This window comes from Phodopus roborovskii, unplaced genomic scaffold (assembly GCF_943737965.1).
Source record: "Phodopus roborovskii unplaced genomic scaffold, PHOROB, whole genome shotgun sequence".
Taxonomy (NCBI): domain Eukaryota; kingdom Metazoa; phylum Chordata; class Mammalia; order Rodentia; family Cricetidae; genus Phodopus; species Phodopus roborovskii.
In genome coordinates, this window is record NW_026125545.1 from 3,320,994 (window position 1) to 3,337,255 (window position 16,262).

General features: G+C 46.1%; 1 protein-coding gene and 1 non-coding gene across 3 annotated transcripts; one reads left to right on the forward strand and one right to left on the reverse strand.

Annotated features, from left to right (window-relative positions):
- Positions 1-1,906: 1,906 nt before the first annotated feature.
- LOC127216443 (U6 spliceosomal RNA) lies at positions 1,907-2,014 on the forward strand. Its single transcript, XR_007834023.1, has one exon. It is a non-coding gene; the product is annotated as a U6 spliceosomal RNA (small nuclear RNA).
- Positions 2,015-7,489: 5,475 nt separating this feature from the next.
- Positions 7,490-16,047, reverse strand: Otx2 (orthodenticle homeobox 2). Of its 2 annotated transcripts, none has more exons than XM_051177104.1 (4): positions 15,945-16,047; positions 11,352-11,566; positions 10,249-10,400; positions 7,490-8,432 (listed from the first exon to the last, which is right to left on the reverse strand). In XM_051177104.1, the coding sequence occupies exons 2-4, from the start codon at positions 11,446-11,448 to the stop codon at positions 7,812-7,814; spliced, it is 870 nt and encodes a 289-aa protein (XP_051033061.1). In that variant the 5' UTR covers positions 11,449-11,566; positions 15,945-16,047; the 3' UTR covers positions 7,490-7,811. The 2 variants fall into 2 exon arrangements, with proteins under 2 accessions (XP_051033061.1, XP_051033062.1); XM_051177105.1 differs by lacking the exon at positions 15,945-16,047 and adding an exon at positions 13,826-13,976.
- Between the last annotated feature and the right edge of the window lie 215 nt (positions 16,048-16,262).

The following is a 16,262-nucleotide window of genomic DNA, read 5'->3' on the forward strand; positions in this document are numbered from 1 at the left end:
TACTGTCTTAAGAAGTCTCAAGAAAACTAAATTAACAAACAAATGAAAAATAAGGAACTGAGGAATGGCTACTAAGTTTGAGGAAGGGAAGAGGGAAAGAGATGGGTAGAGGAATAGAGACAAGAGACTATTATTTGGTTATTTTGTTTAATCAGACTTTATGGTCAAATGAAAATACTCTGTGTGTGTGTGTGTGTGTGTGTGTGTGTGTATGTGTGTGTGTGTGTGTGTGTGTGGTTGTAGCAGATTGTACATAGAACTTTGCAAGTGCTCTACCACTGTGCTACACCCCAGCCCAAATTTTCTACTTTACATTTTATTTGGAAATACTAACAAAATTCACTCCTGTTTAAATCTGACTTAGGTTTTTATTGCTGTGAAGAGACACCATTACCACAGCAACTCTTACAAGTGAAAACATTTAATTGAGGGGGCTCGCTTACAGTTTCCATTATCTTCATGTGTGAAAGTGTCAGATCTACTGGAACTGGAGTTGTGGGCTGTCATGTGGGTGCTGGGAATTGAACCCAGGTTCAACTGGAAGAGCAGCCAGTGCTTTTAAACACTGGGCCATCTCTAAAGCCCCTAGACTTTACTTTTAAACTATCTTTCTTTTTTCTTATTTTTCCCGGCAGTACTGGGAATTGAACCTCTAGGATTTCATGGATGCAAGACAGATGTTCTACAACTGAGCTACAGCCTCAGCTGAAATGTTTTTATGAACACAAACACCTAACATATCACATTGTTGCCCAAATATCTCTGTCCCATATTAAAATTTTCCTTCTACTAAACAATAAAAATTTTTGGAACTCTGGAACCAAAAAGAATTCAAAGGTGACCAAATGTACTTGGATTATCAGTGGAAAAGCAATGGGCCTGTGTATGCATCAGGTGTTGTTCAAATAGTAACTCAAATTTCATTTTAGGCCAATTCGTTAAACCAGCCGTCTAAATGGGTCCTGGCACTGAATATCAGGTCTCTCCATACACCAGCTGGTAAGGCGTCTGAGCTGGAACCGGAAGCCACCGTCAGCAGTGCTGGGCTGGAAGCACTTCCTCAAGGACTAAGGACAGTCTCTGACTATCTTCCCCCTCCTTGGAACACTGGGAGGCCTGGAGCCCTGAAACCCAGCTCCTACATCTGTTCACGGCGGGGAGCCGAGGGAGGAAACCTGGCCTTAGCCAACCGGCCTGGGGCTGTGTGTGCGAAGGGTCAGGGCCCAAGTGGGAGGATGAGATGGCCACATCCGACTGTCACCCCCATGCCAATGCCCTCGGATCATCCTGGTCCCTGGTTCTCTGGGACTCCCTGGAAGAGCAGCATCTCCGACTCTACTCTGTCGGGACAGCACGAATGTCCACCCCGCTGGGGTGCTGGCAGCGGGACCATGTGCAGCAGCCAGAGGGATTTGGGTAGCCAGCGTTTCGAGGTCCTTTTCTCAGAGGTGCCAACTCTGGTTCGGTGGGTCATACTTTCAGTGTCCCAAACAACTGACTAGAAAACTGCCCCTCAGACACTAAAGTATTCTCTCTCCGGGTAAGGTCTCTACACCCTCCAAATGACCTGAGCACCGTTCGCAGGGGAAGGGGCCATCCCCAGGAGATTTAAAGCATGCACTTTGCAGCCAGAGGTGACCTAGCTTTCTGTGCTTGTTGAGTGAAAGGTGGGGGTCGAGAAAAGAAAAGCGGTGTTTTTGCCAGATATTCCTCAAACCCACTCCTTGGAGACTCTTCCATCAGGTCACTGATGCTCTCAGCAGTGTTCAGAGAGCCTCCTCAGCCCTCTGAAGAGCCCTGGGGATCTTGGACACTCACTGCCTGGTATTACCTGCTGCCCAGCAAGGGCCTGGAACTTCCAAAACCACAGCTTTTCAGGGAGAGCCCCATTAAAAGCAGGGATAGGGTGCTCGCTCGCTTTGGCAGCACATATACTAAAATTGGAACTACACAGAGATTAGCATGGCCCCAGGGCAAGGATGACAAGCAGATTCAGGAAGTGTTACACATTAAAACAAAAAGACCAGGGAAGGGAGGGACAGTGGCTCGGAAGTCACCTCCTTATATCTGAAGGTGACCTTATGCCCACAGTCAAGTTTTTCTCTTCCTCTTTCCAGAGCAGTACTCAGTTGTTCAGAGGTTAAATGATGAACATAAGTTCCAGGCTTTGCTGGGAACAATGCCTTTTCCTAAGAGCATTGAAAGTAAAAAAAAAAAAAAAAAAAAAAAAAAAAGCTTTAGCTGTAAGCTGATAATGGAGTAGCTGTGGTCAGACACCCATTCCCCAACCTCACTATTGGGGACCATGTTATCACATAACACCCATTAGACCCCAGTAATCCGCTATCAACACGTTTTTACAGCCATTTGAATGTTAAGGAGATTTTTATTAATAGTTCATGATCCTAAAATATGACTGGTGGTTTCTGGAAACATTTTAATAACTCTGAATTTTGATCTTCTGGTTATAATGAGGTCTAAGGCTTCTGGAGGTTAACGTTGTGAGATTGGGTCTGGGCCTAAAGGAGGGTGTTCACTGAATTGAATACTTAGGTCTCTAAGTACCTACCCTCTTGCCTTGACTTGAAAACGTGGGAACAAAGGCTCATAGACAGTATTTCCCAAGTTGGTTCCTTCACTAGCTGTCCAAGGTGGTGGGGGGATGTGGGAAGTAACCAGCAACCAAATGCCTGGTAGGAATGGGCACCTAGTTTTTAAGGAAGCCCTTAGGCTGGAAATGGCTCTGAGGGATATCAAGCAGACTAAGAAATCCTTAACAGGAAATTGCCTTTCCCATCCTTGCAAGTAGGCAAGTTAAATAAGACTATGACAGTAGAGGGAGGGTGGCAGGAGATTCCGCCTGATTTTGGAACATCCTTTTCCCTCCTGGAACCAACATAGGTCAATTCAAACCTCACCAGCTTACCAGTATGTTTGCTATGGGATTCTTTTTTATTCGACTTGTTTATTTGTTTTCTTCAAAATACTGTTTCCACTAAGAATCAGAGGTAAAGGGTGGAGGAGGTTGAGGAATAAAAATAAGTCCTAGACCTCATGCTGTTAGACTTTCCCTCTAGGAGAAAAACAAATTTTGAAGATATCCTTCCCTGATGATGGTGTGGCTGCCCTGGCACCCACAGTCGTCTTTGACTAAATGGATTGGACCTGGTGGGGCTCCTTTATTTGAATCTGCTTATTGTTTGTTTGCAGTCAACAGCGGGTTGGTTTTTAAACATAAAACATAGTGCTGGCAGGAGGGGAAGTCTGGCTGCTTCTCTTTAGCATTTGGGAGGGACCTCCTTTGGTTACGAGGACTGTTGCATAGTAGAAGGCCTTTCAAATGCATTACCTGCTTCCTCCTCTCCAACCATTTCCCCATACACAAGTTTCTAGCTTCCGTTTCCTTCTAAGCACTTCCATCAGAAAAACCACCTTTTCCAAATAGTGTATGCACCCTGCTCGAATTGAGCATAAAACAATTTTTAAAAACACTACTCCAAGTCACATTACTATTAGCAAGCAGTTGGAAAGAGAAGCTCCAAGCAATACCACACAACGTCTCTCAACACACTGGTCTACTACAGCTTCACGTGTAATGTTAATTCTGAGACAAACCCTATAATACGTGTAGTTGTACGGCCAATTCCCCCAAAATATCGGGGTAGCTCCCCTTAGGGATTTTGCTCTCCCCCTTGCAGGAGTAGACCGTCTTTGGTCTTTTTTTGTTCCGCTAACCCAAGGGCAGAAATACTGTTTTTGGGGGATAATTAGGTTTATCAGTGCAACCTGCTCTGACAGGGTGAGGGAGAATTACAAAAGAAAAGCACGGGTGTCCAGAGCCCTGCTTGCAGATATGAGTATGCAGATGCCTTGATATGAGCACAAAGGGGGTTGTTGTCCTTCCTAATGGTTGAAGAGGAAGGCAAAAATTCAGACACAGGCCATGGACCAATAAATAGATCATAGCGCCTTCCCGTCCTGTTTGCTTCTGACGGTATGGGATGAGTCGGTTACCTGCCCGGCTTCTTTGTGTAGTCTTTTGCATGATTAAGACACAACTCTGCATGCAAGGGACCCCACCTAACATCAGCATACCCGGTTTTGGGTTACAGCGTCGTCTTAATAACAATAGCGAGTTTCTCACCAGGCGTGAGGCTCTCGGCTTCGAACTTGTGTTGTGATGTCTGGCGGCTTCTGATTAAATGGAGACTCGCACTTATGTGAGGCCTCTGCACTGCAGGTACTGGAAAGGGATGATTTGGCAACCAGGCGACACTCTGGACACCAAAAGGAGCCGTTTCTCCATTCCAGAACTTGCTCACCTTCTGGGCTGCTGCACCGGATCCAAACCAAAACCAGACTCGTGGGGAAACGAAATGCAGGGTGTGGGGTGTGGTGGCAGAAAGGGGATAAACGAGGCTGATGAGTGCCAGTGGGTTGCTCCGAGTCAGTATCCGGCTCCCAGCAGAGGACCCGACTCGGTGAAGTCACTACCTAAGCACCTGGCTGTCCTTGAAAGTACCCAAGGGCAGGCCCAGCTGGGCGCCCCGGTTCGAGGAGCATTAGGAGCCCTCAAGCTGAGTGACCCGCTTCCCCAAGCTTCCGGGAGCAGCTGTCCCCTCCCAAGCCGCCTGCGGCGCACCCCCCAGAACCCAGCAAAGCCAGCCGTCTCCTCCAGGTCTGCTTTCTCAGCACTGGTCGGATGCATGCGGCTCGCCGGCCTCTGGGGTGCTTCAGGCCGCTGGGACGCAGGAAGCTTGCCTCCCAACTCGCTTTCTAAACCCCGAAATTGACTTGACCCCTGGACTCTCTGAGCCTGAAATGTCCGAACGATACCCACCCTCACTCGGGCTCAGTGGCTGCGGCCGTGGCAGGGCAGGGTGGCACTCGGCCCTGACTACGATGGCTCCAGGTCAGGGGACAGGGCGGAAGGGACATGCTAGAACCGAGCCCTACTAAAAAGAGCCACCAGGCTAGGTCAGGGCCTGCATCTCCACTGGCAGCGTCCAGGAGGCACTGACTGCACAACCGCCTGCAGCTCTGCCACAGCTCCCAATCCCGGGACACGGCTGGGACCACTTTCCTAGCAAGATAGTTGCTAGGAAGGGCAGCCGTGAAGAAAAGAGGGTCTGAGGCCTTTCTTGGGCTACCTTGACCAACCAGGCTCTTTTCTCAAAGTTGCGTCCGGCCTCTGCAGCTGTTCTTTCTGGGTATTTGAGTGTAGAGGCAGATAGGTACTGGCACACACAAATGAAATTAACCGAACTGGGAGTTGAGAAAACTAAACTAAACCTGGAGGTTTCGAAAACCAGAACTTACTTGGTTTGATTGAATTTCTCTTCAGATATATGAAGGGAACACTCCCACGGTGAAATCCCCACACCTCACCTCTGCCCTCCCAAACGAAGATTATATTGCAGGCTCGCTTCCGGTTAAACATCTCCAAGACTCGTTTGGAGACGAGTCATTTCAGTACCAAATATCAGGCAGTATGGGACTTTTAAACTTCATCAAATCCAATCTTGATTAGTAGTGGCGATCAGAACTCTGCATGTCTTTTAAGCCAATGCTAGCTTCCCACCCCCTCCTCTTTGCCTTTGATGGTAGGAAATCCTTTCTACTTTGGGCATCCATTCAAAGCAATTGAACTGTGTGGTTTCAGTTAAACGAAGTTGTGCAAAAGTGAAAAAAAAAATTGGTCTTAGAGACCTCCTTTAACTTCGTTTTCAGACCCTGAAGAAACCAAGTCATTTGCTGAGTAGCCCTAAAGTTGTCAAATACTCTTGTTTTTTAAGGTACCGGCTCTGTCCTTGCTAAGGTTCCCTGAAAATCAAAGGTAGTGTGAGAAACAGGTTATTTAGGAGTTATTTAACTATTGCACAGTAAAAAAAAAAAAAAAAAAAAAAAAAGGCAGGACTAAAAAAATTAGATCTGGGAAAAGCTAAAGACCCTGGGGCCCCCATGTCACTTCAGAGAAGACTACAGACGATGAGTCCGCTTCAGGTCCAGGGAGATACAGCCATCGAGCTCTGTACTTGGTGATAGCTGTAAAGCATTGAGTTTTATTTAGCAGTGAAACAACTTTACTCATTAGAAAACAAAATGGTTGCAACTGCTAATCTTCATTTACAGAGTTACAATCAAGAGTCATTGAATTTGGTCAAATTTAAGAACATAAGAAATTTAAGATGAAATTAAATAGTTTTTACCCGAGGAGCACCATAAGCATTGGCCATTTGTCTTTTCTAGTAAGTCCTACAACCAAGACTCTCCTTTCCTCAAAACACACACACAGACACACAGCACTCATCAGGATGCCTTATTTCAACTACTGAAATTATAGGTTTTTAAAGTTTTCTGAAACTCTTTTGTTCAGAAATCATTTCTGCATGAATTGCTTTCAGATTCTGATTACACTCCCTCTCAAGTTTACCTCAACTTTCTTTTTAAGAAAAAAAAAAGCTCAGAGATAACTGAATCAAATTCTTGCCATTCTCATTTTTTGAAATACTCATTTTCCCCTAAACATACACACACCTGATCAATCTTAAAAAACAAAACCAAACATACTAACAAAGTGCCTAATAATGGAGTCAAGCTTGAGCAGGGAAGAAAAGGCTGATAAAAGCTGACTGGGAAATGTAACTCAATTTGGAGCAATCCTGAAGGAAGTCACAGAACTTTACAAATCACTGCCCTTTATAGATCAGCAAAAGAAAAGGTAAAAACATAAGGAATAAAATCACTTGTGGTGGGGAAAAGTGAGGCTGACTATAGGCTTTCCATTTACAAGTAATGGTATAAAATTAAACTAGACCCAGCGTTGTGCTAGAACCATTTTAATATAATTATACATATCTGCCAAATCCAGGAAGAAAGGGTTTATGCATATATAACTTCCAGTTAACATCTGCAAGCATAAATGACAATGATCTCAGTTTAAGATTCACCAGGATCAGAGCAGTGACCAATGGGTTTCCACTGCCAGGCTTACCAACAAGAAATTATGGATGAGTTAGGGTCCTTTGCTTCTTCTCCATCCTTGACCAGAGACGGCAGGACAGCTCACCTCCAGCCAAAGTTAATCTTTCCACATAAGTATTCAGTTGCTCTGAATTTTGCTTATAATTATAACCTATTTAATCACAGAAGAACCCCTGCATAGATGGAGTTCAAGGTTGCATACAATAACAGGAGATCACAGTTTTGAAGTCTAGCACAGATTAAAAACCACAGATGTACCATTTATATAAGACACACACTGATTGTCTCTTAAACTACATATTGACTCCTTATGAACATTATTTTTTTTAAATAAAGTAGTGCATCTAGGACAATCAGTCGCACAATTCACACAGCCCTGAAAAGTTTTTCAGTGCCAACTACCAGTTGGTCATGAAACGTTAATGAGCTTGGGGCACTGTCCATTCCTAAGATTCAACCAAGGATTGGCTAAAACACCGGATCACCTCTGCTTCGAAGAGTATGACCTCTCAACTTAGTTGTGTTTGATCTTTATTTTGAGTGGTGTTTGGTTGCATGTGACTAGAATATTTGATCAATCATTTGCAAATCAGAAAACCAATGATCTAGAACTATGACAGAATCTTAAGATTGGTTTGTCCATTTCAGGTTGCTGGTTGGCAGGCCCCTCTAAGGCCTTTCATTTTTCCTTCTATGCCTCTTGGAAACTTTGATCAGAGGAGCTGAGCATCACCCTGCCTAACTCTTTTAACCAATGCCTGGCTAAAACTGGAATGTCCATCCCAGCATATTTAAAAATCACCCACAAAAATAGGTTCTACAGGTCTTCACAAAACCTGGAATTTCCATGAGGATGTCTGATCTTTATAATCCAAGCAGTCAGCATTGAAGTTAAGCTTCCAGGAGGCAGTTTGGTCCTTATAATCCAAGCAATCAGTGGTTGAGTTAAAACCCAAGCTTGAAGCTCCGTATCCCTGGGTGGAAAGAGAAGCTGGGGACTGATTGAGATGGCTGGTAACTGCATTGGTACCCATGGGACTGAGTGTGGCCCCCGGTCCAGGAAGCTGGTGATGCATAGGGGTCAAATAAGATCCACAGTCCATGCCCCCAAAGTAGGAAGTTGAGCCAGCATATCCTTGACTATAACCTGAAGCCTGAGTATAGGTCATAGGATAGGACCTCTGCATGCAGGAGGAGGAGGTGGACAAGGGATCTGACAGTGGGGAAATAGAAGCTGGGCTCCAGATAGACACAGGAGCGCTGCTGCTGGCAATGGTTGGGACTGAGGTACTAGAGGGGGGAGTGAACTGGCCACTTGTTCCACTCTCTGAACTCACTTCCCGTGCTGGAGAGGTCTTCTTTTTGGCAGGTCTCACTTTATTTTGACCTCCATTCTGTTGTTGCTGCTGTTGTTGGCGGCACTTAGCTCTTCGGTTCTTAAACCATACCTTGAAAGGGAAAGAAACTTTTTACCGTGGTCAAAGTAACTCCATAAAGGCAAGAGTGGTCCGAAATTGCATGGCCAGATGACCAGACAATGTCTTTTGCTGATAGACTATTCACAAGGCTCTTCCCCTTACATCTCCCCAGTTGTAAGTTAAGTCCACCTTATGTCCAGTTCATGACAAGAACATTTAAGGTAGTCACACTAATTATAAGGTCAAACTTCTCTACCTTGCTTTCCCATGTTATCTCTCCTACATACAGAGTCCTCACTGTATTTTGGGATGTCCTCAAAAGACTTTATCTGTGTCTTTTAGAGGGAAGTATTCTGCTGCTGCATACCACCAAGAGCAGACTGAGTTCAAACAGTGTACATTGTGCTGTCCAGGAAGGAACAGCTAATACTGAGGCTGGCTCCACGACCTAACGTTTTGTCTCTCCTAGACTCACAAAAGAAATCTCCAAGAAGACACGCTCCTGTGGAGAGGAGATCTGAGCCAGTGTCTGCTGAAAGACACTTTGTAGTGAATGAGATGACTTGTGTGGCTGCTGCTTCAAGCATAAAGGCAGACCTCCATACCAGTCTTCAAGACTCAAGTTTGTGCCTTCAGATTCGTGCACGGCATACTGTTCGCTATACTGATTTACTGATTTGCTACCTTACAAACAAACAAACAAAACTCTGCCTGCCACTCTGAAAATTCTCTTTACCAGCCTTGTACATCCTCTGCAATGCAGGAACTTAGAATAGAAACTACTGACATATGTCCTAACTACAGGTCGTTTTTTTTTTTTTTTTTTTTTGTTTGGAGGGGAGGGGGCAGACAGAGCCTCTTCATACAGCTGGTTGTCCTAGAACTCGATAGATCTGTAGACCAGCCTGGCCTGAAACTCAAAGAAATCGGCCTGTCTCTGTCTCCCTAGTGCTGGGACTGAAAGTGTGACACTGGCTTCAGGGTCATTGACTCCTCTATTGAAGGTGTTCTCTATTTGGATGTGATAACTGTAATGCCCCAAGGCCAAGCTCAGCACCCCTGATGTCCTAAGCCATTTTGTTTATAATTTAGGGCTTTGAGTCAAGAATTACAAATGCTAAAACTTTTTCCAACCCACTTTGAAAAATCCCGTTTTCTGCTTTGTGGCTCACAGTGATGTCTGGCACTTTCAAAAACATGTCCTGCCCAAAGGAGAGTGCCATGTAGGCGCAGATGAGGTGCCAAACACTAACTCCATATGGGTTTGCTCTCCAGTCAAGAGGGAGCTGAGTTTTCTCCCTTTCAGGGTAAAGTGTGGGGGAATTTAGAGCAAGAAAGGGGGATATCTTTACAGACATTGAGAATAAAAAAATATCCGTTAAATAGCAACTAGAAAACTGAGTTCTGTCCTCAATAAGCTATACACACTTACTGTATCAAGTTATTTGATAAAAAGCACCGTTTCTGACTCCAAATAACTTGCTTTATTTCTTCGTGTGCTTTAAAAAAATTTTTTTGGACTGTCCAGGAGCTAGACTCCACGCCCGTTTCCCACACACAAAGCTCACGGAGAGGACCACGTGACTATCGTTGAAATTTGCCCTCAACTGGATATCTCCACCTGCAGGGACTCTTGAGACCCAGAGACTCTAGTACTTTGTGTCTGGAGTTGAATTGCTACTCAACCTTGCAACCAGGACAGAAGCCCTGGTTCACAGGATTAAGGAGAGATAGAAAGCAGAAGAATGGTTCATTGGCTCCAAAATGTTTAGAATTTCAAGCCCTTTTTGGTTGGAGAGCGAGTATACACCAAACTTTAGAGAGGGCGTGTCTACATCTCTCCTACCTGTACCCTGGACTCGGGCAAGTTGATTTTCAGCGCCACCTCCTCCCGCATAAAAATGTCTGGGTACCGGGTCTTGGCAAACAGAGCTTCCAAAACGTCAAGTTGTGCCCTGGTGAATGTAGTCCTCTCCCGCCGCTGTTTCCGGGGAGTGGCTGCAGGACAAGAAGCCCAGGGCCCTTTAGGGTGGGGGAGCAGTTTCTCAGTCACAGGACTTTTGCCTCGGTTCACGACTCCCCCACCTCCCACCGCGTTCCTGCTGAGGATCCCCATCACCTCCGGAACCTCCCATGACACACCACCTCCCATCCCAAGTGTCCCCCTTGGAATACAGAGCATTACTATAGCGCTAACAAAGTAAACCTACAGACAATTCCCACCCCCATGCCCATTTTTGGAAGCAGCCAGACCACACTACCGACAGAAAAGGCTGTTTGGTAAAGTTAAGAGGCTTTGCAAGGACCAGAGGCTAGATAGAAATGACTGGGCGGACGTGCAGCCAGTTCCCACGGTATTTTAGCACCGCAAGGACCTTTGTCCTTGCATCTTTAAAATATAACAATAGTTCAGACTTTTATGAGTATTTGGTGTGGGGGGGGGGAGAGATGTGATGGCGGGGTGTGGGGGAAGGTGCCTAGAATCTGGAAGGAAGCCACGCCTCTAAGGATTAAAGGGCCGGGCCTGGAGGCACCGGAAGCCCCTGGCAAAGCCGGAGAACTGTAGAGGACAGTACTGGAGAAAATTTGAACACTCTTAGGGTGGTAGTAGTTAGAAATTGGGCGTGGAGACTAGCGAAAGCATGTTCAAGTGACAAGGTCAACAACCTTCCAAGACCCTGCCCAGTGAGTGTTCCCCAAGCCACTCTAATTAAGAATGGAGCGGTGTGATTTTCTGTGACTGCTGCAGACCCCAGACTCGTCTCTTCCCAGCCTCTTGTTCCCTCCTGGGTCAGTAAATGCCCAGTGGCTCTAGGATACTTCGTGACAAGAAAAACACGGTGGGGACCCCGTCTGGAGCTAGGGTGAGGGCAGTGAGCCCTCCAACCTCGGAGCTCCTGAGGGGCGAGGATGGGGAAGGGCGTTGAGAATGCGGTGTAATTCACTTACCCGGGTAGCCCACTGAGGGATGTAGCAAGTCCATACCCGAAGTGGTCAGACTCAGCCCATTGACTGCGTAAGGCGGTTGCTTTAGATAAGACATCATGCTAAGGTTGTTTGGAGGCGCAAAGTCGGCCCAAATTGGGGAAACCCAGCCGGACGGTCGCGATTCGCCTGGAGTGGACAGGGTCAGTGTCCTTGGTGGGTGGGTTTGGAGTGATGAACTAAAGTTAAAGCAAGCACACAAACAGAGATGCTGGTTTACTGCTTCTGAGGGAGCAGCTTTCTCCACGTTCCATCACTAACTAAAGAGAGCCAGAGTGACGCTAGACACAGGCTTTTAAAGGACTTGCAGATGCGCCCCCCGCCGTCCCCTCAACCTCCAGCAGCTCCAAAACTAGAGGGGATGGAGCGAGACCAGATAAACCTGTCTTCCCCACCCCCACCCTAAACTTAAAAAAAAAAAAAAGACCCGAGGAAAGCAATTACAATCTGCCTTCCCCTAGAACAAAACCCCACGCCTCCTAATGCACACATTACATTCCTATCCCAACATTTGCATAGGACTCATTGGCTGGCACTAGCTAATTGTCTCAAACAAAACTTGATTGGGGCCATTTGCAGAGACAAAGAACTCTTTGGCTAAATAAATAATGCTGATAACAAAGCCCATTGGTGAGAAACAAAGAAACAATTCAAGAAATCTACCTCTTCCCAGACTGTAGCCTTTCCCTGGCAGAGATTTTAATTATCTTAGCTTTTTTTTTATTACCACTTTCGACTGCTGTGAAACTGAAATGTAAATGCATTTAACATTTAAAATACAAACTTGCTGAACAACAAACTTGAGAAAACTGCCCAACCACTATTATTCCACATTTGAAGTCATTTCCAGTAATCATTTTCACCTAATTAGTAGTCTGGATAATTAGATTTCGAGGTAAGTAACAGATTTATTAGGGTTTTGTAGGACCTTGATTATATGTGTCTAAAGAACTATGGCTAAACAAACAAGTATTTAACTTTTAAGCGACACCCATCAAATATTTAATTTAAACATATTGAAAAAAAAGTCTTCAAGATTGGCACAGGGACTTGCCAGAAATGTTGAAGTTAGAATTCCACCAATCAGAAAAAAGGCAGGCCCCCACATTTTGCAAGTGGGGAATGCATTTGCAGAGCAAGTTGCTTCCTTGATGGTTTGATGAGACTGCAAATCCTGGGGGAGGCAGATTTTGGGGGCTTGGGGTTCTCAAAGGCTGCCCCGGATTTCTGTTTACTGGAGCTGTCTTTCCCACATTTTAGGTTTGAAGTAGGTAAGCATCTAACTAATGAACATGAAACTAATAGGAACTCTTTCTACCTTCCAAATTTCCTATAATTACACAGCAAAAAGAGGTTGGAGGAAGAAAAGAAACAATTCTTTCTGTTCCTCGGTGGAGTCCCCTCCCCCAGAGCTATGTTAATATAGGCAGGCAGCATTCAAGGCTGGCTTTTATTATCTTAAAATTCGGCACCTATCTTGCCAAGATCTTTGCTCGGAAACTTTGACACTCTTAGAAACTTCCTCAAAATGGCGGATACAAGATTGTGAGTTTTCTTTCACCTTCATAATGAAATTTTGTTAATGAAATTAAGGATTGTAGGTTTTCATATTTACCTTGCTTAAGAGACCAAGCAAGGCAAAAGTTTCTCAGAAAGAACTCAACAACTATGAATGACGACTTCCTGCTTTAAATTCAGAACACAAGTAATGTTTTCCCCACCCTAAGATGTGGATTTTTTAAACGTCCTTTTTTAAAAACTGGATTATTAACTAGTAAAACTGGTTGCTCTTTTTAGGTTCTGTATTCCTTCTCCCAAGATCCTCCTATTTGGGGCTGTGAAAATAACAATATTTTAAAAAAGTCATTGCTTATTTAGATAACCTCTGAAGGGGAGTTCTTTGACAATATATTCTTACCCCCTTGAAAAGTTCTGAACTGTTTTATCGGAACTAAAAACCACATCTAATGTTAAGATGGGGGAATGTATTTACTAGTCTAGCTTTCACCCTTAGAAATGCCTAAGAACATCATTTGATAAATGCAACATGTTCCACCATAAAGAACAATAATAAAACATTCGGGGAGAGATCCTTCTTGGAGAGTTAAAATGGCTCAAAAATCTCGGGGTAACCTATTTTCATTTTTCCTCGTAGGGGGGAAAAAAAAAGAGAGACCCAAACCACAGGGACTTACTCCTCCAAATAGCCTAGATAATAAACCCTGACAGAAGAAGAAGGCTGAGGGCCCTTCCATCTAACTTTCACAGCCGGGTAAGGATTTCACCCAGCTTCCTCTCCACGCACAATACAAAGGGGGTGGGGATGCCCTTTCGAAGACATAAGGCTTCATGTGACCGCTCTCGAAGAGAGGTGGCTTCTGAGAGCTCATACCTAGGAGGAAACGGCGGTAGCGTGTCAAGTCCCCGAGTGCCCTCACCTCTAGGCGCAAGCGACTGGGTCCGGCGTCCTTTCCCTGCAGGCCCGCAGATCAGCTAGCTGCCCAGACACCCACGGTCCCTCCTCCACTGCCTGCACTGGCCTGCGCAGCCTTATATCTAACGGTCAATTCGTGCAATCTGTCGCTTCCCCCTCCAAACCCCCCTCCTTGGTGTTTTTTTTTTTTTCTTCCAAGAAGCCCATCTACCAGTTGCTGTGTCCTAGCTCTCGCTCAATAATAATTACCTCGTCCGAGAATTAATTATAATAAATGTTTTCTTGATAAACTAACGAGATAATCCGAGGGGCACACGTCCCTTAATTACAGGCCGTCGTGCTCAGCTCTGCTTCTCGTCCTGGCTGATTAATTTTCTGCATGATGGAGAGGAAACAAAACTACGTGGACTGGCGACTGGCCTGCAGCAGGGAAGAGGACGAGAGCCGGAGGAAGAGAGAAAAGAGGTACGCGGGCACTTGGAAAACAGCCGGCGCTGGCCTCTGCCCCGCTAACTCGAGTGAAAGTTTCTGGCCTCAGGGAATCAACTCCACCACCCGCGAGGGAGGGAGAAAGAAATGTGCCAAAAGGGTTGGTCTTGACTATTAATTATAGTTTGGAGAAGCCTGGATGCTAGGTCTGGAAGGGGAGGCCTTACTTTGGAGGAGTTTGCACAACTCTACCCTTGTGCTAATAACTTTTGATGACCGGGAAAAAGTCGAGGTGAACAGGCGAAATCCTGACCCTCAGAGCCCTGGGATGGAGGACATCCTTTCAACGCGAGAGCAACTCCTCTCCCGGTCCCCTCCCTAAGTGGTGTACCACCTCAGGTCCACGCTGCTGGGCCTTCTCTCAACGACACCTCTTCTCTCTGTAAAGTACAAATTCGGATCGGGGCTCTAGGGTTTCCAGAAAAACGTGTGAAATCGGACACTGGCTCACAATAATCACTTGAACGCACCAACACCGCCTCTTCTTCGGAGTTTGCAGCGCGACCCGTCATCGCCCAGGCCCAATGTTAGAGAGGACCTTCTGATGGTTCCTAGTCAGGCCTTGACCCACGACACGTCATTGTCCCCGAGCCTGAGAAGGCAGTACATGAATGCGCAGGGGGCCTCGATGCTATACCCCCCAGACCCAGAACGACTGAAAAGCCCCAGTCCCAAAGGAGGAATTCCGGAGTTCCTGACCGGGAGCAGCCAGGCGTTCACCCCTACTTCTGACCACCCCAAGTGCGCGCGGAGGCTGCGGCGCGCGCGTGCCCTGAGCAAAGTCGCATTTAAACCCGTCTCACTAGCGGCCTCGCCCTGGTGATCTGTCCCCGGGACTGCGACCACCGCGAGCAGCGCCAGGGGTGGGGGAACTACACCCCTAGGGATGCGGAGGGCGTGATGTAAACTGAGGAGCTCGAGAAGCTTTGAGACGAGGTGGGTCGCAGAACTGCTCTAGGCTAGAGAGAGAAGACGAAAAAGGGAGACCAGGCGGCGCAGGAGTAACCAGACGTCGGCAATTGCGCCTCCTCGGTCATCAGCTTGGGTTTCGGCTCCCGTTGCAAAGCGGGGGGCTCGAGAGGCAACCCGCGCGGTCCCAGCCCACTGACGGAGAGCCGGGCTTCCGGCGCACAGGCCTTCGGAAGCCCCCCTCCCCAGTTTATTATCATTGTTTGAATTTACAAACCTAGGTACGTGCACAAACATTTTTTTTTTTTTTTGTCACAGACACTAAACACGTCCTTGGGATCAAGCCTAAGGACTCCAGCTAAACCTAGGGGCCCAAATACAAAGCTCGCGAGGAGAAGCCATGAATAGGGTGAGCATAAGAACAAAACCCCTCCCCAACACCCCAGATTAGACTCGTAAGATTTCCAGGACGTTCGCCGCAGCGGCGACCCCCAGGAGCACGCGCTCTCGCTCCCTCCCACTCCCGCCCTTTTCCACAGATCGTTTAATTTTCCTAATGGTCATTATTTCGCCTCAAAATTCTCACTAGGAAAAAAAAAATACATCAGTCCCAGAGGAGCTCCACGTCCACAGAGTTGCACGAGAACGTCTATTGGAGGTGCGTGGGTCACTGCAGACTGGGGAACACAAAGATATCGCCATAGACAAGACAGACAGACACTTACCTTACAGCCGCATTGGAGGTTAGAAAAGAAAAAAAAAATATCCTTCAAGATTCCAAACAGCCAGTTATCCTAAAAGAAATCAAGAGTATTCAGTTAAAAAACAAAACAAAATAAAGAAACAAACAAACAAAAAAACCTTGTAGTCTTCACCCTTCCACAAAAAGTCAAACATAAGCAAAAAGAAAAAAAATCCCTTTTTTTTAGAGAACAGAAAATGAAGTGGCCAGGGTTGTAAACCATCTGTGTCCGTCGACGATACATACAAAGCAGATGTGGCCACCAGATTGCTCTAGCGATTTTTATTTTTAATAACAGTGC